Source organism: Gopherus evgoodei, chromosome 7 (assembly GCF_007399415.2).
Source record: "Gopherus evgoodei ecotype Sinaloan lineage chromosome 7, rGopEvg1_v1.p, whole genome shotgun sequence".
NCBI classification, from domain to species: domain Eukaryota; kingdom Metazoa; phylum Chordata; order Testudines; family Testudinidae; genus Gopherus; species Gopherus evgoodei.
Window position 1 is genome coordinate 113,110,377 of NC_044328.1, and position 24,364 is coordinate 113,134,740.

At 43.5% G+C, this 24,364-nt stretch overlaps 1 protein-coding gene across 13 annotated transcripts in view; it reads left to right on the top strand.

The window, feature by feature from the left end:
* Positions 1-24,364, top strand: part of RAD18 (RAD18 E3 ubiquitin protein ligase) — a 156,803-nt gene that overhangs the window by 9,958 nt on the left and 122,481 nt on the right. For 12 of the 13 annotated variants that reach the window (XR_004001235.1, XM_030569312.1, XM_030569313.1 and 9 more), the window contains exons 1-4: positions 3,406-3,494; positions 4,419-4,500; positions 14,313-14,374; positions 17,068-17,138. Coding sequence is in view for 11 of the 13 variants with exons in the window: in XM_030569312.1 (XP_030425172.1) it covers positions 3,447-3,494; positions 4,419-4,500; positions 14,313-14,374; positions 17,068-17,138 (263 nt within the window). In the remaining 2 variants the exon portion in view is untranslated. Of the gene's footprint in view, positions 1-3,405; positions 3,495-4,418; positions 4,501-14,312; positions 14,375-17,067; positions 17,139-24,364 lie in introns of those variants that run through there. The other variant, XR_004001236.1, reaches the window with a different exon arrangement.

Below are 24,364 nucleotides of genomic sequence, written 5' to 3' on the forward strand. Positions count from 1 at the left end.
AGGATGGTGTCTGGCATGATTTCTGAGTGCTTGGTATGACAATAGTGGAGTCTGATGTTGAATTCACTGGAGGGCCAGCAGCGGGATCCCAGGATACGTCCCTGTGGACACAAGGGGAGGCAGTGTTTTCCCCAAGAATTGAAATTAGCGGGGGTGTTCGAATTTACGCAGGTATGTGTGTGTCAGGGACGATAAGGGGTCAGACCATGAGGGTGAAGGTGGGCTATATAGCATCTCAGTAAAAACTGAAAAATGTTTCATGATCATTTTATTAGATTTAACTCATGTTTTAAAATCATCACACTAATTAAAGTTGGCTACTCAAGCCTTCTATGAAGCACTACATCTACATCCTTCTTGGTTTCTTGTTATAATTTTGCACAACTTTGTTAGTGAACTTCTTGAATGCAATGTGTTCATCTTTGGTGGCTTCTCATGTGTCTGGTACTTCCATTCCTTCAGTTGATATGCTCATTAGTTCATTCACATGATCAGGCAGAAGGCAATTTCTTTGTGAACACAAAATTCTACTCGATGAAAAAGAACGCTCAACTGTAGCTGTTGTGACTGGGAGTAGCAAGAGATGAATTCCTACTTCTTTAATCCCAGGAAACATAGCATAAAGATCGGGTCAAGCCATAGTGATGATAAAGAAGTTGAAGTCAAATCTTCATTCATTCATCGTATGATATTCCACTCTGTGTTCAAATTCTCTATTCTGTCTTGAGCACATGGGGACATGGGGACATGGCACATGGCAGTTGGTAGTGCCTTACTCACTCCACTCAGCGTTTTATAGGACAGGGATCTGTAAAAGCTATGTAGAGGTTGAGTAGAATCTAGAAGTTGCTGTGGTAGATTTTTAAGAATCAAGTCTGTGTACTTTTTCAGTTGTCTTATCAAACACTTCTTGTCCTCTTCGCTTAAGGATTCAATATAAATGCCTTCATTAGTCAACTTCTGGGCTGAAGTCTTTGCTTCTTCCAGTATTTTTTCAATGGATAGCTTTCTGATTGATCCAAATGTAGCTTCTATTGCTGAACAAAGATCTACTACTGTTGTAGCAGATGACTGGATGCCATTGTTTTATGACCCAAGTATTTTCAACAGTAGACTTACAAGAGAGAGGATGGCAATAGTCTTCTCTGAATGTAGTAGCAAAAGTAATCCAACAGCCTCACTACTTAGAACCATCCCATCTTGGTAGATACTTTCCAAAGCCAATAATAACGGCTGGAGTAATTTTAAAAGAACAGCCAACGATTGTTCATGAGAAAGCCAGAGGGTTTTCCCAGGTTGGACTAATTTGAACTTCAGTCCAAGTGTATCTTCTATATTTTCCAAGATATTCAGTCTTTTTGGACTTTTGCTGAAAAAAGAATATGATGAAGACATTACATTTATAGCTTTTAAAATTTCTTTTGAAGAGTCTGCAGCTCATACTAGCACTAGTTGGAGTAGATGGCCTCTGCAGTGTGTATAGAAGAGATTAGGGTTACACTTTTCTCTGAGCAAAGCTTGTACTCCACTATGTCTTCCAGAGAAGTTTGCACTCCATCAAATGAACAAACAGCCATCTGTTTGGGGTCCACTTGACAAGCATTTAACTCTTCTAAGACTGGGTTGTCACAGATGCAACTGATGTGTATTCTATAATTTGAACATTTAGAAATGCATCTACTGGCCTACCACTGACATCAAGATAACGTACACAATGACTTAATACTTGATATCCATTGGCATTGGTACATTCATCAGCCACGTATGCAAGTTTTTTGAATGTGGTGAGAGAGTTCTTCGCTTTTTCAACTGTTGAGTCTTTCACTGTTGCACCACATGCTTCTAGCCAGTCAGTTGAATTTCTTGCAGAAAGACAGTGAACATTTGCTGGTCTTGTTTGGAACCAGTGTTCAACTTCAGGATGAATATTGGCCTCCAGTTTGTAGCGTGTTGTATCTCATGCTTAAATAGAAAGTATGATGCCATAGCCCTGTTTGTTCGCATGAATTGTGTTATGTGGCCAGGATTCTTAACAGCCTCATTAACACTCACTGGTGTTGTCCTTGGTCAGTGGAGACTCAGAGTTCAAAGGTGCTTTCACATGAGTTCACCTCCCAGATGGTGGGCAAGAAGGCACCTTGCTTGTTCCTCCAGCTGCTTACTTTTCCCTCTGGCCACTGTTGTTCATTGTGCCACTGTTCACTCCATCGCTGTGTTGCCAATGGCCCTGTACCATCACCTTCTGCTGCCACCTGCTACTGTGACCTCTGTGAGTTGGTCTCTTGAGGTTTCACCCAGCTCTCTGTGATTTCACTGAGCTCTCAGTGTGAAAACCTCATTGCTAGTGCAGGCTGGGCTGTCTTTTCCACAGAAACACTGTCCCACAGCAGGTCTAAGCCCTTAGACCTAATTATCAGTGATTTCAGCTGTAGTGGTCACTTAACAAACCAAAAGGCTATTTATAGAGCCTAATCATCTCTGTCCTTAAACAGTGGAGTACTTGTAATAGTACTTGTGACTCAGGCAGACTGTCAAGCAAAACACCTGTCCCCATCCTCTCTCTTGATGTCCTCAATCAGTACAGGCTACGGCCCTTTACTCATACAATAACATTTCATTACTCCCCTCATTCAAGGGATTTATAACCCAATCCCAGCCAAAATTTATTACTTGGGTAATACAGCTCTGTTTGCTGGATACCTATGTAGATTAGGTGTGAATGCAAATACAATCTGGTCCTGAACCCTTTCACCCCAGCCCCCAGCTGTCAGAGCTCATTTAGACTTTGCTTACAAATCATAATTTGAAATTATTAGGTTGGCCAACATCACAAAAATGAATACACTGACATGGCCATAAAAACCAACAGCTGTCTAAGGAAGCTAGTCTATGTTCATACTTTTCAAATCCATTATACTTTTTCAGATGCATGTATTTTATCATACACTTTATATGCTTTTAACGTGCATATTAATGTCTCAATTTCAATGTCCAAACAATCACTAAATTGACAATAATGCATGCACCTAGTTCACAAAACTCGAGGGGGTTGGTGAAATTCGGGGTGGGTGGGGGGGTCTAGAGAAATCCCAGAGGGGAGGGTCCTATTGCGCCTGCTGGCCCCTGTATTTTAAACAGCCCTGGGAGCGTCTCTGTGAGAGGGAGGCTGACACACGGTAGCGAAGAAGGAATCCACCTTCTGCTAGAGGGACGCGCCTTTCCCCTCAATGACTGGCCTGGCCCTGCCCCGCCCCACCCGGGCCAGGCCCAACCACAGCCCTGACAGGGGAGCAGAGCGCAGCCGCCGCACAAACTACATCTCCCAGCAACCTCTGGGGCGGGGCCGGAAGTATGCGCGCGCCGGTTGCTGTGCCGGGAGCTGAGCGCGGGTGATTTGGGGCCGGCTGCGCGCGGGCCGCGAGCTGGGCCTGCCTGTGGCGGGCACCATGGCGCTGGCCGAGCCGCGCTGGCCGGAGAACCTCTCCCTGCTGAAAGTAAGTGCGAGGGAGGCTCCTCAGGGCTTCAGTCCCGGCGCTGCGCTGGGGGTAGCTCCCTGGAGCCGCGGCTCCCAGGTGTAGGGGCTTGTACCGAGCCTCCCCATGACAACGGGGGGTACCGGCCCTGGGGGAGAGTCTCTCAGGGGGAGCGGATGGCGGGGCGCCCACTGGTGCTTATTGGGGGTGGTAATAGACTTGTGGTCCAAAGATCCTTATAAGTAAGAGAGGGGTCCTTAAAATCCTTAAGCAAGAGAGTGCTCCCCAGCGCTGGCCAAGTGTCAGGGCTGGCATTTTGATTCATGGGGGCTCCCAAGAGTGACCGTGGGGATCAGAGGATTGCAGCTGGCCTTATAGTGGAATTTACCTTCCCCACCCTCCCTAAAACTTTTAGGTGGCAGAACAGGCTCTTTGCTTTAAACAAGACCCAGGCCCCATTTTTGCTAGGGAGGAAGCTGGATGGGGAGAGTTTGTCAGGAGGAGTGTCAGATAATACTGAATTACTAGCAGCTTTCCCATTTGGGAAAGGTCTTCTGCAAGAACTGCCATTCCCTTCCCCCTTTTCACTCTTGAGCTCTAGCAGAGGTGCCAAAGATTAAATATACACACTGGAACTGATTTTAGAAGCTGTTCTCAGTTCAATTTGTTTATTGAATTTGTGTTCAAGCTGCTACCGAAGAGCAACGTGACAGTTTGCATTTGTGTTGCCATTTAGTGTAACAGCTCTTGACATAAAACAACTGTTAAACTTGTCCCCAAGAGATGTGAGGGATTTTTGTTTTTCATCTATGGGGTTTAGGAAACTGGTGGACAAGAATTTCTGAGAGTGAAAGCATGTAGATATTTCTTATATCATATGTATAGTCAGATGAAGAGTTTTTGAAGGATACCTTCGAATGACCTTAACTTTGTTTCCCATTGCAGGCAGTGGATGATTTGTTGCGTTGTGGGATATGCTTTGATTACTTTAATATTGCAATGATCATACCACAGTGTTCACATAACTGTAAGTACAGGCGTATTTTTGTGGGTGTGTGTATGTATCCCTTACCAATGCCTGATTTTCATTCCATCCTGCCATCTCTTCTGTTAGATGTTAGGGTACGTCAACACAGCAGTGTAAGCCCAGGCTCGAGCCTAACCCCCCTGGCGTCCACACCACCAATTACGTTAACCTAGGGCTTGAACCTATGGTCTCAGCATCCTGCAGGGCTTGAGGTTCAAGGCCCTTGTTAAGCTGACACCTAGATAATGGCATAGAGAGTACACTTATAAAGTTTGCGGCTGATGACAAGCTTGGGAGGGGTTGCAAGTGCTTTTGAGGATAAGATTAAAATTCAAAATGATCTGGACAAGCTGGAGAAATGGCCTGAAGAAAATAGGATGAAATTCAATAAGGGCTAATGAAAAGTACACCACTTAGGAAGGAAACCATCAATGGGACACATACAAAATGGGAAATGACTGCCTAGAAAGGAATACTGTGGAAAGGGATCTAGGGGTCATAGTGGATCACAAGCTAAATGTGAGTCAACAGCATAATACTGTTGCAAAAAAAGCAAATATCATTTTCGGATATATTAGCAGGAGTGTTGTAAGCAAGACATAAGAAGTAATTCTTCCACTCTGCTCCGTGCTGATTAGGCCTCAGCTGATGTATTGTATCCAGTTCTGGGCACCATGTTTCAGGAAAGATGTGGACAAATTGGAGAAAGTCCAGAGATGAACAAAAAAATGATAATGGTCTGGAAAAATGACCTATGAGGAAAAAATTGCGTTAATTTAGTCTGGAGAAGAGAAACTGAGGGGTGATATGATAACAGTTTTCAGGTACATAAGAGGTTGTTACAAGGAAGAGGAGGTAAATTGTTATCTTTAATCTTTGAGGATAGAACAAGAAGCAATGGTCTTAAATTGCAGCAAGGGCGGTTTAGTTGGACCTTAGGAAAAACTTCCTAACTGTCAGGTTGGTTAAGCACTGGAATAAATTGCCTATGGAAGTTGTAGAATCACTGTCATTGGAGATTTCTAAGGTCAGGTTAGACAAACACCTGTCAGGAATGGTGTAGATAATACCTAGTCCTGCTTTGAGTGCAGGGGGCTGGACTAGAAGACCTCTCGAGGTCCCTTCTGGTCCTATGATTCTAGGGTCTGAGCCCTATCGCTTTCCTGAGTACATGTGGCCCTGGTTTGACTTACAGCCAGAGGACTTCTGGGACCTATCCCAGAGTTCATTGGGGCAACTTCCTTAGTCTTCTCTATGTGGACAGTCCGTGGTGCAGTCTATTGCACTGTATTGCAAATGGAAGCCACACTTCCCTTTGCAAAGGGCAGCAGCTCAAATCAGCGTTAACCTGTTGTTTCCTGAACACTGGTCTGCAAACACACTGTCAGAGAGCCTGCAGGGTTTTCAATGGAGACTGATCAAAAGAAGCTTTTTGCAAAGAGAGCTGCTTCATGGTCAACCCTGCAGGAAAAGGGAGCACCAGAGCGCCTGGCTCAGCTCCACAACACCTTGGCAATGCCCCCTTCTTGGTGGGCAGCTGTTTGGTTCCCACTCTACTCTCTGATCCACTCCTGCCCTCCCTGGGGCTGTATGTGCAGGGGCATCTGGGCAGCATGCACTGTCAGGGCGGCAAGTGGTAGAACCCTGCATATCTGCTTTATGTTCAAAGCTGCAGATATCCGTGGCCCATGTTTGCGGATCTGATACAGATACAGATTTTGTATCTGTGCAGGGCTTTAGCGAGGGGAGCCAGCCCCAAAACCGTCCTGCAGCCTCCTGTGGCAGGGACTCTGGCTCCTCCTCGCTGCTGCTCAGAGCTTGCCCAGAGCAGGAAGCAAAGCTGACAGGCGGGAGGTGGCTTCCAGATGCCAGGATATTGGGGGTTCTCTTCCTTGGTTGTGCTGATCCAGGAGCTCTGCCACTCTGCCTACCTACAGGGCAGCCTCTTGGTCCCACTCTGCCCTCTGTCCTTTGCTTCTGGGGCTCCTCTGCCCTTCCTGGGGCTGTGTGTGCAGAGATGCCTGGGCAGCATGCGCTGAGGGTGGTGAATGGGAGCCAGTCCAAAAACTTCACCACAGTCTCCCGGGGATCCCTTATCCCTGCCTGCAGCAGTGTGGCAGAGGCAGGGATAAGGGATTCCCAGGGGGAGGAGGGGGGTGCTGGAGCATGCTGCACCCAAGGCCAGGGGATGCACTTCATTGCTCCACAGCTGACAGTAGCCAGGCTGGGGTGTGTGTGTGTGTGTGTGTGTGTGTGTGTGTGTTTTCTTCTGAAACCTACACTCTATGTCAGAGGTCTCAAACACACAGGCCGCATGCAACCCGCAAGGTTATTTTCTGTGGCCTGGGAGCTCCTCGCGGCCCCCCTGCCCTCTCCCAGTGTTTACCTAGAGTGGCTCCGGCTGGACCCGCACTGGGGGCAGGGCAAGCTCTCTGCCTGACTGCCCTGCCCCCATGCCGCTCTGGGAAGCGGACGAGGAGGAGAGGCACAGTGGTGTGTGTTGATGTTGCTTCAGGCACCGCCTCCAGCAGCTCCCATTGACCGCGGTTCCCTGTTCCCAGCCAATGGGAGATGCTGGGGGCAGTGCCTGAAGCAACAGCAACACACACACCCCGTGCCCCTGCTCCCCCACATTTCAGCCGCTTCCTGGAGCGGCGCGGGGGCAGGGCAGGCAGGCAGGGAGCCTGCCCTGCCCCCGGTGTGCGCTGGGCCAGAACCCACCCCCCCGAACCCCTCCTGCAGTCGAACTCCCTGCCGTGACCCCCTGCCACACCCCTTCTGCACCCCAACCCACTGCCCTGAGCCCCTTGCTGTATCCTGCCCTCTGACCCCCTGCCCTGAGCCCCCTGCTGCACCCCGCACTCCTCCTGCACCCCAATCCCCTTCCCTGAGCCGCCTGCCGCACCCTGAACCCGAACCCCTGCCCTGGACCCCCTGCCGCACCCCGCCTGTACCCCAACCCACTGCCCTGAGCTGCCTGCCGCATCCCTCCTGCACCCCATTCCCTGCCTTGACCTCCTGCCGCACCCCTCATCCCTCATGCACTCCGTACCCCACACCCCAACTCCCTGCCTTAAACCCCTGCCACAACCCTCCTGCACCCCCTGGGGGCAGGGAGGGGGTGGAGTTGGGGTGGGGATTTCAGGGAAGGGGTTGGAATGGGGGCAGGGAAGGGATGGGAAGAGGCAGGGTAGGGGTGGGGCTTCATGGAAGGAGTGGAGTGGGGGCAGGGCCGAGGGCGGTGGGGGGAGGTGTCAGTAATGTGGCCCTTGGGCCAATGTACTAGTCCTCCTGTGGCCCTCGTGGTCATTTGAGTTTGAGACCCCTGCTCGATGACAACCTTCAAAACAGACAAAAATAAATAAATAGCCAACCAAACAAAAACACCTTCATTGAACATCCCATTTTAAAAATTAAGAATCGCAAAGTTTCATTCCAATAGTTTGTCAGCCCTGGACACGGATGTTCTAATTATCCTCAGAACAGGTGCATATGGGCATTTTCCTGCCAGTGTGACTCAGCCTAGAGGTGGAGAGCACCTTTCTCAAACTAGATGGTAGTTCAGTATAAAGCCTTCTCAAACTACCTTCCAAAGGAGCTCATTGTGCAGTTTATGTGCTCCTTATGGGCACCTGAGTCTCATCAGTAACACCATCAAAGTTAGGAAAAAGGGTGGGCAGTAGAGCTTTTGCATTTTGCAACACATTGTAGGGCTAGAGCGTCAATGCTGGTTTGGTGGGAAGGAGAGGCGCTAGGCACTTTGGAATAGGGTTACTTTGACTCGGGGCTGTGCACTGCAGTGTGGACGCCAGAGTTCTAAGTTTGAGCACGGATCAGAAAATCCTTAACCTAAGATTAAAATGCAGTATGGACGTGCAAGCCCAGCATTCTCTGACACAGTTCAGCTGACTCGAGTCCCACTAACCCTGGGCTTACATTGCTGGTTAGATATGCTGTTTGTGTTTGTGTGCAGATAGATGAACCTTTTTACTTCCTTTGCTTTTTACTACAAGCTTATGTGTACTGTCCTGTGACTAATATTCTAGGTTAGTAGAGAGCATATGAAAGACCTGCCACTTGTACTCAACGGTTACAATGAGCAGTTGCAGAACTTGATTCTATAGCCATGCTCTGAACAGGAGTTCTATTCACTTGAATTAACAGGAGTTCTACGTGTGGAGTGTCATAACATTTCTTCCCAGATCTGGACCTTAGCGTCCAAAATATGGGTGTTAGCATGCAAACCTCCAAGCTTAGTTACCAGCTTGGACCTGGTAATTGCTGCCACCAGCCAGGAATTATACAATGCCTAGCTCACTGTGGTCTCCCCAAAACCTTCCCTGGGGGACCCCAAGACTCAGATTCCTTGAGTCTCACAACAAAGGGGAATAAACCATTTCCCTTCCCCCTTCTCCCCTCCAGGTGTTCCCTCCCTGGGTTCCTGGAGAGATATACAGAAGCAGGCTCCATGAATCTAAACAAAGGGATTCCACCCTCCCTGCTTCAAGTCCTTGAAACACAAGCACCGAGAGATCTAACCCCTCTCCCCCCTCACCCAGAGGGTATGCAAAGTCAGGCTTAGTAAATCTAACACAAAGAGATTTTCCCCCTGATTTCTTCCTCCCACCAATCCCCTAGTGAGCTGCAGACTCAATTCCCTGGAGTCCCCACTAAAGAAAAACTCCAACAGGTCTTAAAAAGAAAGCTTTATATAAAAAGAATGAAAAAGGACATTAAAAATAGTCTCTGTATTAAGGTGACAATACACAGGGTCAGTTGCTTAAAAGAAAAATGAATAAACAGCCTTATCCAAAAAGAATACAATTTAACACATTCCAGCAACTACACACATGTAAATACAAAAAAACAATATAAACCTATTGTCTTACTATTCTTGTACTTACAACTTGGAAACAGAAAATTAGACAGCCTGGAGATAGAAAAATCACTCTCAGAGCGGAGATGGCACAGACCCAAGACAAAGAACAACGAACTCACACCCAAAACTTCTCTCCACCCAGATCTGAAAAAGTCTTGTTTCCTGATTGGTCTTCTGGTCAGGTGTTTCAGGTTACTGTTTGTTAACCCTTTTATAGGTGAAAGAGACATTAACCCTTAGCTATCTGTTTATGACATGGAGTGACTGCAGAATCGGGCCCTATGTGAGTGAACCCCTTGTGTGGTACATCAACAGATGGAGGCAAAAGTTATGCAGATTCCTTTCCTGCCCACCCCCCTGCCTTATAGAACATTGCCTAGAGCTGTATTAAATTTTCCATGCATCTCTCCACTCTGTCCCAGGAAATACAGGAACAACTGTGTTAAATGGGACCCGAAACCCTGACTCCAATGAAGTCTCACTTGCATGGAGCCCAAGGGGGTGCAAATCAAGGCCAGAGCTAAAGCTGAGGAATAGAAGCTTAGGGCAGGTCTACACTACGTCAGGGATCGATGCGCTGAGATTGATCCACCGGCGGTCGCTTTAGCGGGTCTAATAAAGACCTGCCAAATCGACTGCAGATCGCTCTCCAGTCGAGCCATGTATTCTATCCCCGATGAGAAGAGTAAAGTAAGTCGACAGGAGATTTTCTTCTGTTGACCCCATGGTAACTTGACCTAAGGTGCGTCTACTCCAGCTATATTATTCACGTAGCTGGAGTTGCATAGCGTAGGTCGACTTACTGCGGTAGTGTAAACATAGCCTTAGTGTGCATGATCCTGACCTTTTGTGATTTCCCCCAGGATCTGTCAGGGTTGGGGGATGGTCCTGTGGTTTTTACTGCAGGGAGCTAGCCCCTTCCTGCACCCTGTTCTCATGGCATGCTGTAGAGAGTTGGTGCAGAGGTTTCCTCATAAAAATTCCTCTCTGATGGTGTTTCATATGGAAAGTTATGATCTGGTCATTTATTATTTACTAGAGTGCAGTGTAGAGCTTATAAATTCTTGATGGGATTTTTAAAAAAAAATGTATAGCCCTTTTAAACGGGTGCAAAGAGGGGGTGGCCCAGATTCCCTCCCCCAACCTTTGACCACAGCTGGGTGGCGTAACAGCGGAGTCCCTACTCTGCTGCCACAGCAGAGGGGAGGCCAGGTCAAATTTGAGTGATGTTGTGACTCCGTGTGCCAGGTTGCAATGCCACTCACATTTGGGGCAGTTTGGCAGGCAACTTGCCCCCAACAGCAAAATTCTAGTGTCCTTGCTTCTAAGTCAGAATTTGCAGATGGTGCCTCGTACTAGATGATTCAGTGGTAACCACTGTCTTTAGGGAGCAAAGACCACCATCTTTCATCTATACATCCTAGCCCATACTTTCATAAATGCAGGTTGTAAATTGGGCAGTCATTTTTTGAGAGGTTTGTTGGGAAACAACCACTGTGTTTTTTTTTTGAGAATGCAGATGTCTGTTGTAGGGACTAGTGCATTTAAATGCCATTGTTTTTGTTACAAAGAGTATATCTGTCAACTCACTGCTGAAGTGTCTTTCAGAATAATACATTAGCAGAACCCAGAGTCAGGAGTAGGGCTCAAAGCTGTCTTGTAGATGGGATTATAGGTGGAGCTGGTAGTGCTGCCTCTTGTTAAGATTACCTGTCATCTCCCATTATAAGATCCTGTTTTCAGTTGATTATGATTTTGCCAAATATTAACTTTCTTGGCTGAAATTTTCCGTGCTGGGCGTCTGCCTGAATTTGCTGGCAAGTTTCAGCAAAAAAGTGCGTGAGATTAGGAAAAAATACATTGTTTTGCTCATGTTTAAAAAAAAATTACAGTTTGTTGAGAAGCTATGTAGTTTAAATGCTTTGGCGCAAGGGCTTGAAATTTGACAAAGGTGTTGCCCTGGTGGTGCCTTTGCTGGTTGTGCCAAAAAATGTACATGTTGGGCAAATTCAGATACCTCTGAAAATCTGTTTGCACCTAGTCTGTAGAGACTTGGTGGAGTTTGGCAGCTAAATTCTTGGCAGATTACATCTCTACTGAGCATACCGTAGGGTTGCAGGGGCCAAGCAGGACTTTCCCTGCCATTGCTGTTTCTGGGTGCTATGGGTTGGTCTGGTGCTAGGCACCAGGGAGACTCTTCAGTGATGTCAATGCTGCTGGTATTGATATGCTACACAGGGATCGGCAACCTTTTGGCATGTGGCCCAGCAGGAAAATCTGCTGGTGGGCCTGAACGGTTTGTTTACCTGCCGTGCCTGCAGGTTCGGCCTATTGCAGCTCCCACTGGCCATGGTTTGCCATTCCAGGCCAATGGGGGCTGCGGGAAGTGGCGGCCAGCAAATCCCTTGGCCCATGCCACTTCCTGCAGCCCTGGATTGGCTGAATCTGCGGACACTGCAGGTAAACAAACCGTCCTGGCTCCCCATCAGATTTCCTTGATGGGCCATGTGCCAAAGATTGCCGATCTCTGTGCTAACATATGCACAGTGGGGCTGAGTTAAGTTTGTGCAGGCATCCTTAATTCTGGCATTTCCCAATTTTTGAGTGCTTGGTTTTGTAACCCTAATGTTCTTTTCACATTGTGTTAGGGCTTCTCTATACTTATGACTAAATTGGCACTGCTGCGATTGATTTAGCAATGTTGATTTAGGGGGTGTAGTGAAGACAAGCTAAGTAATGGCAGAGCACTCTCCTGATATCTATACTCCATCTCCCCGAGAGACTGGAAGTAAGTTGGCAGGAGAGTGTCTCCCGTCAAAATAGTGTGGTGTAGGTAGTGCTCTAAGTCGACGTAAGTTACTTCGACTTACTTAACTTGTGTAACTGAAGTAGCATAACTTAGGTTGACTTACAGCTTCAGTGTAGACTAGCCCTTAGGAAGGTATATTGCAGAAGCAGTTTCACATAGGTGTTCTTGTAATTATTGCAGGCAGAGAGGTGCAGGAAATTTAACTGGAACAATAAGAAAGTACATGCTAAAATTATCTTTAATAATTGTTTTATTGTTGGTGTGTTCTTCCAGCTGTTATTAGACAGCTGCATGCCCAAAGCAATCTGTGAATAACTTGGGATGCAGAGTGTGATGCTTCTGACAGATTTTTCCTTAAAAATAGATTTGTTTCAAGAAGAAATGGAATTACAATATTATTGGAAAGTTTAATCAACTGTACTTAGGTGTAATAAAAGCCATGTCTATGGTTAAAAATAGGACGGAACATTTACTTGACAGTAGATGAGTAGGGAATAAAAACCTATCAGCAGAGAACTTAATCAGATCTATTAATTTACATAAGAGTAACCCAGAGCACTCATATGCTTATGGAGCTTTACATTCTCAAAGCACTTAAAAACACTCCTGTGAGGGAGGTCTTAGGAGAAATTGAGGCAGAGAAGCGAAGTGCCTTTCCCATAACCACATACTGAGTCATTGTCAGAGCTGGGACTGGAACTCAGGAATTCCTAGGCCCTTCATACTCCTTTCGTCCAAAGAAGCCCTTCTGGAAGGCTCAATTCTGGAAGACGCTAAGCATCCTCAACTCCCGTTGAAATAAACTTTCAACTTCGGTTGGGGGTGCTCAGTACATTGCAGGATTAAGCTCTTACCCCGTTTAATCATTTCTTAGCAGGAGGATAAAAATAATGGCTAATGGAAGGCTCTCTGAAGTTAATGGGAGTTAGTGAATTGACTTCAGCGAGCTTTGGAAAAGGCCCTAAAAGATAGGAGCATGAAACCTGTGTTAAATCTTCCCCCTGATTTTACTCCATATACTGGATGGGATTTGAATTTTGTGGTTCTAGAAAGTGTAGTTATTTCAAACTTGAAGGTTAGCTCAGTAAACCATGATATTTTAACGATAAAAGTTGATGTGCTTTGGGGTATATTTGCTAAATATTTTTTTAAATGGACACACAGACTGAGATCAAATGCTGAAATATGCTGGTAAAGGTTCCATTAAAATAGAATAGTGTTCTTTATTGAATGTTTCGGTTTTTACATATGACTATAATTACTTTAGTTCACATTTTGCTAGATTAAAAAAATATATATAGTTACTCAACTATGTGTTTAAAAAAAAAAAACTAGCAGTCCTTGTGGCACCTTGGAGACTAACATTTTTTTGGCCATAAGCTTTGGGCTAGAACCCCTTTCATCAGATGCATGAAGTGAAAAATACAGGAGTATGTATAAATACATGAGAGGATGGGGGTTGCTTTACCAAGAGTGAGGTCAGTCTAATAAGATAAATCAGTTAAAAGCAGGATACCAAGTATAACTTTTGAAGTGGTAAGAGAGTGGACCATACAGACAGTTGACAAGAAAGTATGAGTAACAGCAGGGAGAAATTAGTGTTGGGGAAATTAGGTTTAGGTTTTGTAATGACCCAACCACTCTCAGTCTTTATTCAGGCCTAATCTGATGGTATCCAGTTTGCACATTAATTCCAGTTCTGCAGCTTCACATTGGAGTCTGTTTCTGAAGTTTTTTTTGTTGAAGAATTGCCACTTTTAGGTCTGTTACTGAGTGACTAGAGAGACTGAAGTGTTTGTTTTTGACTGTTATGATTCCTGATGTCAGATTTGTGTCCATTTATTCTTCTGCATAGAGACGGTCCGGTTTTGCCAATGTACATGGCAGAGGGGTATTTATACCTGCTTCTGTATTTTTCTCTTCATGCATCTGGTGAGGTGGGTTCTAGCCCATGAAAGCTTATGCCCAAATAAATGTGTTAGTTTCTAAGGTGATACAAGGACTCCTTGTTTTTTTGCTGATTCAGACTCACACGGCTGCTGCCCCTCTGAAACTTGTCAACAATGTGTGTTCATCTTAGCTTAGTACACTCTGATTATATGGTATGTAATTTGTTTTTTTCAGATTGTTCCCTTTGTATACGCAAATTTCTGTCATATAAAACTCAGTGTCCAACATGTTGTGTGGTAAGTGTTTTTGTTTTGTTTTTCTTATATATTGTTTTGGGTAAATCTTTAGTATTAAGACTTTTTTTTTTTCTCTTTGGGTCTAATCAGATATGTTATTGTAAGATACATAGAACTGCTTCTTATATTGTTCACCTCTGCTGGTATTTTCAAATGAGAGAGCCTCAAATTGAGTACCTAAAATCCATATCTAGGCAGCTAAGTGTCATGATTTTTTTCAGAGGTCCTGAATATTCATTGAAGTCATTGCAATCTTTGGCACCTAAATAAGTGGTCTAATACAGATTTAGGCACTTACTTATAGGCACGTGAGTTTGAAAATGTTGCATTTATTCCCCAAAGGGACAATTAATTTTCATCAATCTTTGATCATTGCATGGTTCACATTACTGGTCTTTTAAAGAGACACTGCTAGGTTGAATTTGATCCAGAATTTAGGATTAGTAAAAATAGACTTTTACAGAACCTATAGCCGATAGAAATGGCTTTTGATTGATTTTCCCTCCCCCCCCATATTTTAAATTGAGGAGTACATGTTATTTTGGCGTGGCTGGTGATGGAATGTTTAGATTGAGTAAACTCAGAAGTAATTTTTCTGATTTTCCCCCCGCTCCTCCTCCAATGAGCATTTTCTAACATTCTAGTTCTAATTAATTAAGTCTTGTTGATGCTGCTGGGACACTTTGCATAGTGGAGATTAAGTGTATTCCTATGTATCTATTGTGTAGAATAAGTAGTTTAATATATTTCCTACTCATATTGTAAAATGAATTCCATCCAACACATCAGATGTGTAGTGCAGCCACTTCTGGGGTGGAAGATGGCAATATACTATAGAGCAGAGGCGTAGTAGATGTTGGCCATGGATACTGGGGTAAATCCCTTCTCTTCTGAAAAACACTGTGAGGACCAACAATACCCATGTCATGCAGTACAGGCAGAACTTTCTTATTAAGATCTTATCTGAAAGACTTTCACTTAACAAAGGGCATGGAAGACCATTTGTCTTAGACCAGGCATTGGCAACCTACGGCACGCGTGCCAAACATGGCACACAAGCCGATTTTGAGTGGCAGCTACCGCGGTCCCAGCCCCACTCAGCCCACCCTTCCACCCACCGCTTTCCCCTGCTGGGGCAGGAGGCAGAAGCTTGGTTCTGTGGCAGCCAAGCTTCCTCATCTCCCCTGCTTCTTCCCCCAGCATGCTGCTTTCCTGCCCCTCCTCCTCTCCTTCCCTGCACTGATCAGCTGATGGCTCTTGCGAGGGGGAGGAGGAAGAGCGACAGTGTGCAGGCAGCTTCGTAGAGGAGGCAGAGAGCGGTGGGGAAGGGTGTGGAACAGGGCACATCCCTTCCAGCCCCCTGCCATGAGCCGCTGAGGTCTGGGAGCACCGCTACGAGCTGAGCACCCTAGCCCTCTGCCTTGACCCCCCACATCTCCTAGCCCTCCGCTCTGACACCTGAAGCCCCCCCCCACACCCAGTCTTCTGCCCTCTACACCCCCCAGCTCTCTGCCCTCACCCCTGAACTCCTCCACACACCCAGACCTCTGCCCTGACCCCTGAACCCTTCCCCTCCACAGGGCTGGGGTCCTGGCTGCAGGCCCCACTCAGCCTGCTGCCGGCCTAGGTGAACTGAACTCCAGGCTGGCAGCGAGCTGAGCAGGCTGGCGGTGTAAGATCGACATTTTAATTTAATTTTAAATGAAGCTTCTTAAACATTTTGAAAACCTTTGTTTACTTTACATACAGCAATAGTTTAGTTTATAATATAGACTTATAGAAAGAGACCTTCTAAAAACGTTAAAATGTATTACCAGCATGTGAAACCTTTAATTAGAGTGAATAAATGAAGACTTGGCACACCACTTCTGAAAGGTTGCCGACCCCTGTCTTAGACTTTAAGATAGGATTTGCCTTTAAGCCTGTTGGATTTTGCTGGATGTTTTTAAATGGTAGGCTGCTTAAACACAACAAACAATGTTTCAAAAGTACTGGCAAAATATAGGTAATTTTTCATTACGTATTCCTAAAGCATGAGTCTGTTCAAGGCAAGAATTCAGAAAGGTCTGTTTGTAATATATTGTCAGTTTTTTGATGTTTAAAAAAGTGCAGACTTTTCAGTATATATTTCTGAACTGCACATTTTATATCCATCCTTCTACCTTCTTAAAAATCCCATTGATTGATATAAGAGCAAAGGAAGCTCTGGAATGGTAACACAGGAGAACAATTAAAATAGAGAGGAAGGTTCTTTTAAAAGAATATGTATTCAGAAAACTACCCCGTAATCTGTATCTTTTATTCCATCATTATTCAAACTGACATTTTCCTTTGTTTACTCCTTCTTGCTTAATGTTCGCATCTCATCCTTAGGAGCCTATTTTTGTCTTCCAAAATGATTGGAGCTTGGGTACAATAAAGCACTGTTGGAGACTAGTATTAATGGGATTGGTCTTAGAACAAAGTATTGTTTTTATCTATACTTCTGGGTATTACCTAACGTTTTCGAGACTCACTTGTTTCAGGGTCTTAGATGGTTTTCAGTAGAAGATATTTGAACTTCATTTTTATGCAACTTTGTTGAATTAATAATTTTGAGGGGTGGGGGTTGTATGGGTGGTGTCTGAAACACACATCTGAGAAGTAAATTATGTTTGCTTGAACACTGTCTGTTTACTTCTGTTCTTTTGTAGGCAGTCACGGAACCTGACCTGAAAAATAACTGGATATTAGATGAGCTGGTAAAAAACTTTAATTCTGCAAGGTACAACAGAATTTTTCAAATATTACGTATGTTTCGATGGTTAGAAATATAGACATCACTTGACTCCTTTAGCTAAGCCTGCATGCCCTAGTGTGTGTGTGTGTGTGTTTTGAGTTAAAAACCCAGGCCTGTGTGTCGTAATGCAACCAAAGAGAATAAACTACTGAAAATTTTCCCATCCGTATCTCATATAGTCGATTAATCGATTAATGGGTGTATGTGGGGAGATTAACGTTTAATTTGTAACCTAAATGCCACAAGGATTGACTAATTTAGGGAAAAAGGGCCGGATTGTAAGGTGCATTTTGCATACTTAGTTATAGATGAAGTCATTGGAATCTTAGATGGGCAGAAGATGTCTCTAATGGTTTATTATTACAGGTTTTTATAAGGAACCCATCATTGTGATAGCTGTACACATAATCTGGTCTTAAAAAAGGGTGGGAGGGAGAGGTGTTTAGCTTTTCCATTTTTTCAAATTATGTAGTTTCATTCTGTTCAACCAAATAGACTACCATTCTGACTTGAGGCAGATGACCATTTTGAGAACTTGTTCACAGTTTACGAAGAAATACTGGAAAAATTACTCTTGGGCTGTGTGATAATCTTTGAGAAAGATACTAGGTGCTGCAATGTGATTCGGTTTACATTGCGTGTGCCAGCACAAATACAAATAAAGATACGTTTACTTCTACTTTTTCATACTTGGATTCTTTGCACTTGCCTGATCCAATATCTACTGAAGTCTGTGGGTTCCTTTGTGTGGATTTCAGTAGGCTTTGAACCTGGCCCTTCGCACTTTGTAGTAGTGCTCTCTATACAAGTAGGTAAGATAGTTGGTAGCAGTATTACAGCTGCTTTATGGTGCTTCAAAGATGTTTGTAATTAATTTTATACTCAAGTTTACTCTGACCTAGGGTTACCAGATAGCAACTGTGAAAAAACGGAATCGGGGTGGGGGATAATAAGCGCCTATATAAGAAAATGTCCCCAAAAACGTGACTGTTCCTTTGAAAACGGGACATCTGGTCACCCTACTCTGACCTGTAACCTCCATGCTAGTCAGGTTTGCTTGAAACTGATAGCAGTACTGTAATTACTGGAAGTCAAAACTGATAATTGTATCCTCCACATATTGCATTGGACAATAACAAATTGAGTGTTAGGTATGCCTGAAATTTCAATTAAATAGTAAGATCTGCAAACAGACATACTCTGTAGCATATACTATACTAGAAAAGCTCCTCTGTTTATGTAAATGAATGGTCTTTAGCGGAAAATGATTGTAAGAAAGTCATAACTGCAGTAGAAATACTAAAATAGATATGTTGTGTGCTAGTTACAGTATAAAGTTTGTTACTGTGATTCTAAAATAATTATCTAGAAAATTGTAAACATGACAAGCCTATGAAAAGCTGAGAGTGAAGTCCATTTTCCTGTTGGATGCTGTACTAGTCTTTAACCACTAAGGTAAGTTCAGTGGAATAAACAGAATACTATTTCAGACTCTTTTGGAACCTTTAATAAATGAGTTAATCCTTCTCATGATTTATAATGCAGTTGAACCTCAGACTTTTCCTAACAGCTAGTGATCTGCTAAATGAAAGAGGAGAAAGCCAAAGCCATAAATGACCATGCAACACTGAGATTCCTCACAACCAGCCATTAACAAAAAAAATGTAATAGAGAACGTGGCAGTGAGGCAGAGCAGGTTCTGGAAAATTTCCTGTAACTCACTAGTCCTGCTGCTGTTGCCAACCAAGGTACTCTGCCACCTTGGAAAGCCTTTAAGCTCCTATTGCTATTGATTTCCCATAAGAAAAGCAGTGTCAGAGTGCACAAGGTACTTCCTCTGTGAAAGAGATGTTGCCAAATCTATTTTAGGATTATAGTGACTGTTTTATTAAAAGGTGCTGAGGAAAGTTGGACAACTTCTTTGCCAGTTGTGAGACTGAACTGTGTTAGCACTGATGTGCTTGTCTTCCAGTTCCTAAATGTAATTTCTTTAGTGAACTGAACTTCTGACCTCCCATCCGTCCATCCGTCCATCCGTCCATCCGTCCATCCGTCTGTCTGTCTATCTATCTATCTATCTATCTATCTATCTATCTATCTATCTATCTATCTATCTATCTATCTATCTATCATCTACACACACATACACTCATATTCTTTTAAGATAAGAGCAATTGCACTGGGGAAAGGGATTGAATACTGAGATTCGTACAGGTCAGTACTCTGATGGGTTTTCTCTGTAATAGTAATGCGTTTCTTAAATGTAAGGAGTTAATTTTGGCCATGGAGACTTACATCATTGCTGTGTTTCTTAAAGAAATGAGGAAACACAGGTGAACCACAGAATGGAGAAAAGGTTGCAGTGATACACATTCAAAAGGGCTTGTATTCCAGTCTAGAAAATCCTAAAACCTGGAACCAGCTTAGAGAAGTTCCTTTCATAGGTGAAAGGCAACTGTAAAAAATTTTTGGAGAACACTTCAGTGATATTGTGGATATTCTGTGGAAGCAGATGTGTTTTTGAACAGAAACAGAAGCCTTCTGAAGCAGAGATGATATAATGGAAACCGCGAGAGAGCTATTTGTTAGATGCCTGAGACAATAATGGGAGGAAAGAAAGGTCTACCATGCCAAGAGAAGAAGGAGATGGACTGAGAAGACCTACATTGCCACATCCTATGGCAGCAGCTGCTTTACATACTTACGGGGCTTAATGAAGTTCCAGCTTGCATTAGGGATGCCTATGAAGGGCACATAACCTCACTGAATTTAAGTTTTATTTCTTTCACTCATTCTTGTGGGAGAATTTGTGGTCCAGAGACGAATTGGAAGGTCTACTCCTTGAGTTAGTGAGATTATTTTGACATGGTGAGGGTGGGAAAAGAGAAAATACACCTTTGCGACAGTATTGTATTACAAATACCCATAATTTAAAGAAAAGTATTTGAACAATACTTTTTAGCCATGGATTAAAAATAAACAATACTTGTCTGGGTGAAATTTTTTTTTTTTAAAACAGGAAAAGGGAGTTAATTTCAATTCGGCTGCAGATTTTTGATTTAAAAAGGCTCGTAGAAAAGTACTAGTTTTGTGTGAGAAATTTAAAAAAGTTTCCCCAAATTACCCATGAAAATTTCTTTTATGACACACTGAAAAACAAATTTTTACTGAAATCATAACTTATTTTTGGTTTCAAGGTTTTCATAGGAAACAAAATAGAAAATGTCAACAATGAACATTTTCAGCAAAATCTTCTTTTTAGATGAAAAAATGTGTTGACAAAATTTTTTTGACCAGGTCTAATGATTATTCATTCAGAAGATAATTCTCACATGAATTTAAGAGGCAGAATAAATGTAAAGTTGTCTAAGGAGACTAAAATCTGAATTTTTCTAGTTAGTTAATGGATTTGTTGGAATATTATGCTTTCATCTGGATGTTGTCTTCCTTATTTCCTGTTTTGCTCTTGGTTCGCCTTAGGGATTTATTTTGTAGCACTGAACAGTGGGAACAGCAAAAGAAGCACAAGTTGGTGTAGAATTTACCACAGAGTTGATGCATTTGTCTGTGTGAGATTTCTTGTGCTAACCAAAGGGTAATGGAGAGACTCATAAAAGGAGTAAGATAGCAAGTGATTGTTTTTGTTCTTTGCTCCTCTTTTTAATTATGTTTAGTTATGGGAAACAAATATGGCTATGGGCTATTGGTTTTTTTCTTATTTTTTTTTTATAGCTGACCCCTGCTTGAAAGTCAATGAGGAGTTTGGATTCATAAATGATGGCAGGATATATTGTTCATTTTGTGTGTCTGTCTCCTGAGGAAGGTCCATGGATGCAATTAGATTTAATTGAATTTTTAAAAAAATTTTAAATTGCACCATTCCAATAGTTGAGCTTGCACTTTCTCTCTAGTGACAAATGGATTTTTTTAAATTAGGATTTAACTTTTCAGGGAACAAGCAGTGCTGACTTGGATCCATTATGATATTGAATCCTAAACCTTAATTTGTTTTGATTGCTTTGATGAATCAATATAAATCTTACAGTTCACAGTGATTTAATAGTCTTCGCCCTTGTGACTTGAAATTTCTCAGCAAAGAGCTGGATCGGTAGACCTGAAACAGTAGTCTCCTCTACTAATCTGGGAAGCATGTAAAACAGCCTTGAAAAAAACATTTCACGGGGGGGGAAAAGAAGTACTTGTAGTGCATCAGTACTGAATACTGTTCCTTACTGACCTTTGGTTACTGTGAATTCCCATAATCACTTATGAATATTTTTGTGTGATGACTGTCAGGTTGCAGGAAGTGTCTTGAGGCATAGAATAGGAATATGCATCATAAAATATTTCAATTGAAATTGGAAAGGTGACCTCAAATGCATTGTATTAGTGCAAGTACTGAATTTTGAGCCAACGTTATATTTGGAAGATTATGTACGGGCTTGTTTACATAGTCCATTAGTGCATGCCAAAGAGATTCTAGTGTGAAACAGGACTGTATCTGTGTGCGCTAGAGAACTTTTAATGTGTGCCAACAGTGTCTACATGGGCCAATTAGTGTCATGCTAGTGTACGCTAGAATTTACACCCCTCCAGTGCAGATTAATGCACTGTGTAGACAATTCCTCAGTAATACCTTCCTTTGCAAGTCTCTGCAGTAGAACTGCATCAGATTCATTAAAGGAATAAGTGTATTGTTTTCCATTTTTCCAATTTTATGAATAATTTGTGCTCTAACTTCTTTCTATTGTGTGTACACAGAAGGACATCTATAGTTGACTATTCCTAAGCTCTTTTCTGAGATGTCTTTTGAGACTCTTGTAATTTTCCAATTTACCTTTTTAAGCAGAAGTTTTCCAGCCTTATATAGAAAGTATATGCAGAAGTATTCAGCTGTTTACTGAGGACAAGAAGAGTGAGGGTGGGGAAATATGCCAGGCCCATTTTGTACTCACTCATGTGGTGCTAAGACTTCCGGGGATATATCACATGATTCATAGAGCTTCAGGAAGCTGAACTGCGCTATGAACTCTTCTTAGTGAATTATGAGAGAACTTGTCTGTCTTTCTGGGCACTCAGAGTAGAAGGGGGTATCGTGGAAAGGTATTGGAGGACTAGCAGCACTGAAGTGGTTGCGTTTATACTACAGAGTGGCCATATTAGCAGCTGACAAGTTGTGCTGAGCTATGCCCCTGTGTGAGCCAGCCAATTCAAGCAAAAAGCGCCACAGTCATGAGTTAAGGGATTTTGTGTGTGGATGGGACTGAATTAAGGGTGACACTGGGACTTATTACTCAAGTTAACTTGGCAATGAAGACGAGCCCTTACTGTGCTTAGGATAGACAATGGCTAAAAGAAGAGTAGCCTCCCTTCGTGGAAATAAAATGGCTAGAGAGCACAGGAACAACTGGTCTCAGATACACTGCAGTAACTACTGGTAGTTGATTTTTGGACACCCAATGAGAGTTTGGAGGGCAGTAGGGAAACAAAGGGTGAGAGTGTTTCCCCAGTCACCTCCATGTGTGGGTAGATTGCTGAAGGAGCTTAAGTTCTATGATCAGGCCACAGAAAAGCCTAATTGGAGCTTTGTGTGAAATGATGATGGGCTGTAATTGCTGGTGAAAAACACAGTGTTCTTACTGTGTAGAACTATGATTGTTTCTCTCGCCCCTATGTGGTTTAGTGTGTGGAAAGGATGGTTATTCATCCTTGATGTGTGGAAAGGGATGTGCATGTAGCTTTAAGGGGCTGGGGACTGATTGGCTCTGTCCTGATGTATAAAGAGCAGTGTCGTTAAGCTGTGCATGTGTTTAGTGCTAGCTGTGGACAGGGCAGTTCATCAGAGAGGAAACAAAATGGGTGCCTTGGAGGCCTTCTGAATAAAGTGTGAGAAGCATATGGCAAAGCAGTTGTGGTCCGCAAGACAGAAACCTGTTCTGTTAGTGGGGAGTCTTGCTTAATTTTAATGTGTGGTATGTATGATACTTGCCAAAAAAGCTCTCTCAGCTGATGTGTGCAAGAACAGAAACCACCTTGTTTGCTTCAAGACTACCAGTCTCTCCTGTATGTTCTTCTCAGGCATGCAAGAGAATGAATGCATCACTGGGATACACAGTTTACGTTTACATATTTTTGAGACTGGGCTTACAGTTCTGTAAGTAATCCCTTCATCAGTTTTATGTGATCTTGAAATCACATGCAGGAGCTAGGGGACTGCTTGTGAGGTGACTGCAGTTGTAAAAATGAAAGTATCTGCAGTAGTCATTCGTTTATGGCCTGACTTGGCAGTTCCTGTGCAGCCAAAGGTGACTCCAGAGGGAATATTGCCTGCATGTGGGCTGTGCTCATCCAGCTTATAATACACAGGGCCGGTTTCTGTCCTGCAGTGGCTTGTGCAGGACACCCTTTCCTACTCTCTCCTCCTCTTCCTCCACCCTCCCCCCCCAAAAAAAGAGAACCTCCCTCAAGTGCCTGACTTTCAAATGTGCCAAGCACCTGCAGCATATATTGATTTCAGTTAGAGCCCAGGTGCTCAGGTTTTTTAATAAATATTGTGTGTGCCACAAAATTCAAATATTTCCCTTAAACAGGCCTTTAGGAAAGGAAAATGCTACTGTTGCAAGCGCATTTTGGAAAATGCTGAATAAAAGCTTATGCCCCAAGATCAGAGTGTGCATGGGCATGGAAAGGAATAACCATAATAATTCTAATAAGTCTTAGGCCCCGATCCTGCAAATTCTTCTGTTTGTGCTTAACTTCAAGCCCATGTTGTTTGCAGGATGGGGGACCTAATAAGGTTAATGTGGGCCTATGAATGTTTGCCAATTGCCCACTGTGTGCTGTGACTCCTGCCCCACCAGGTGGTTGTAGATGGCTCTGAATTGGCATAGTTCCATAGCACAGGTGTATGAGAGAGATTCTGAGGGCTCATCTTTATTACCACACTATATCAGTGCTGCTGCAGTGCATCTGGTGAAGACACGCTACATAATTACTCCATCTCGACAACATGCAGAAGCTATGTTATCAGGAGAGCGTCTCCGCCGACATAGTGTAAGTCAATGTAATTTATGTCACTCAGGGGGTGATTTTTCACATTCTTGAGAGGCGTAAGTTACATTGACTTAAGCAGTAGCGTAGATAAGCTCTAAGAAGCTGCTTTGGGTGGGGAATCTTTTTGGGGACTGCATCCTATAGAACTATGTTCCACA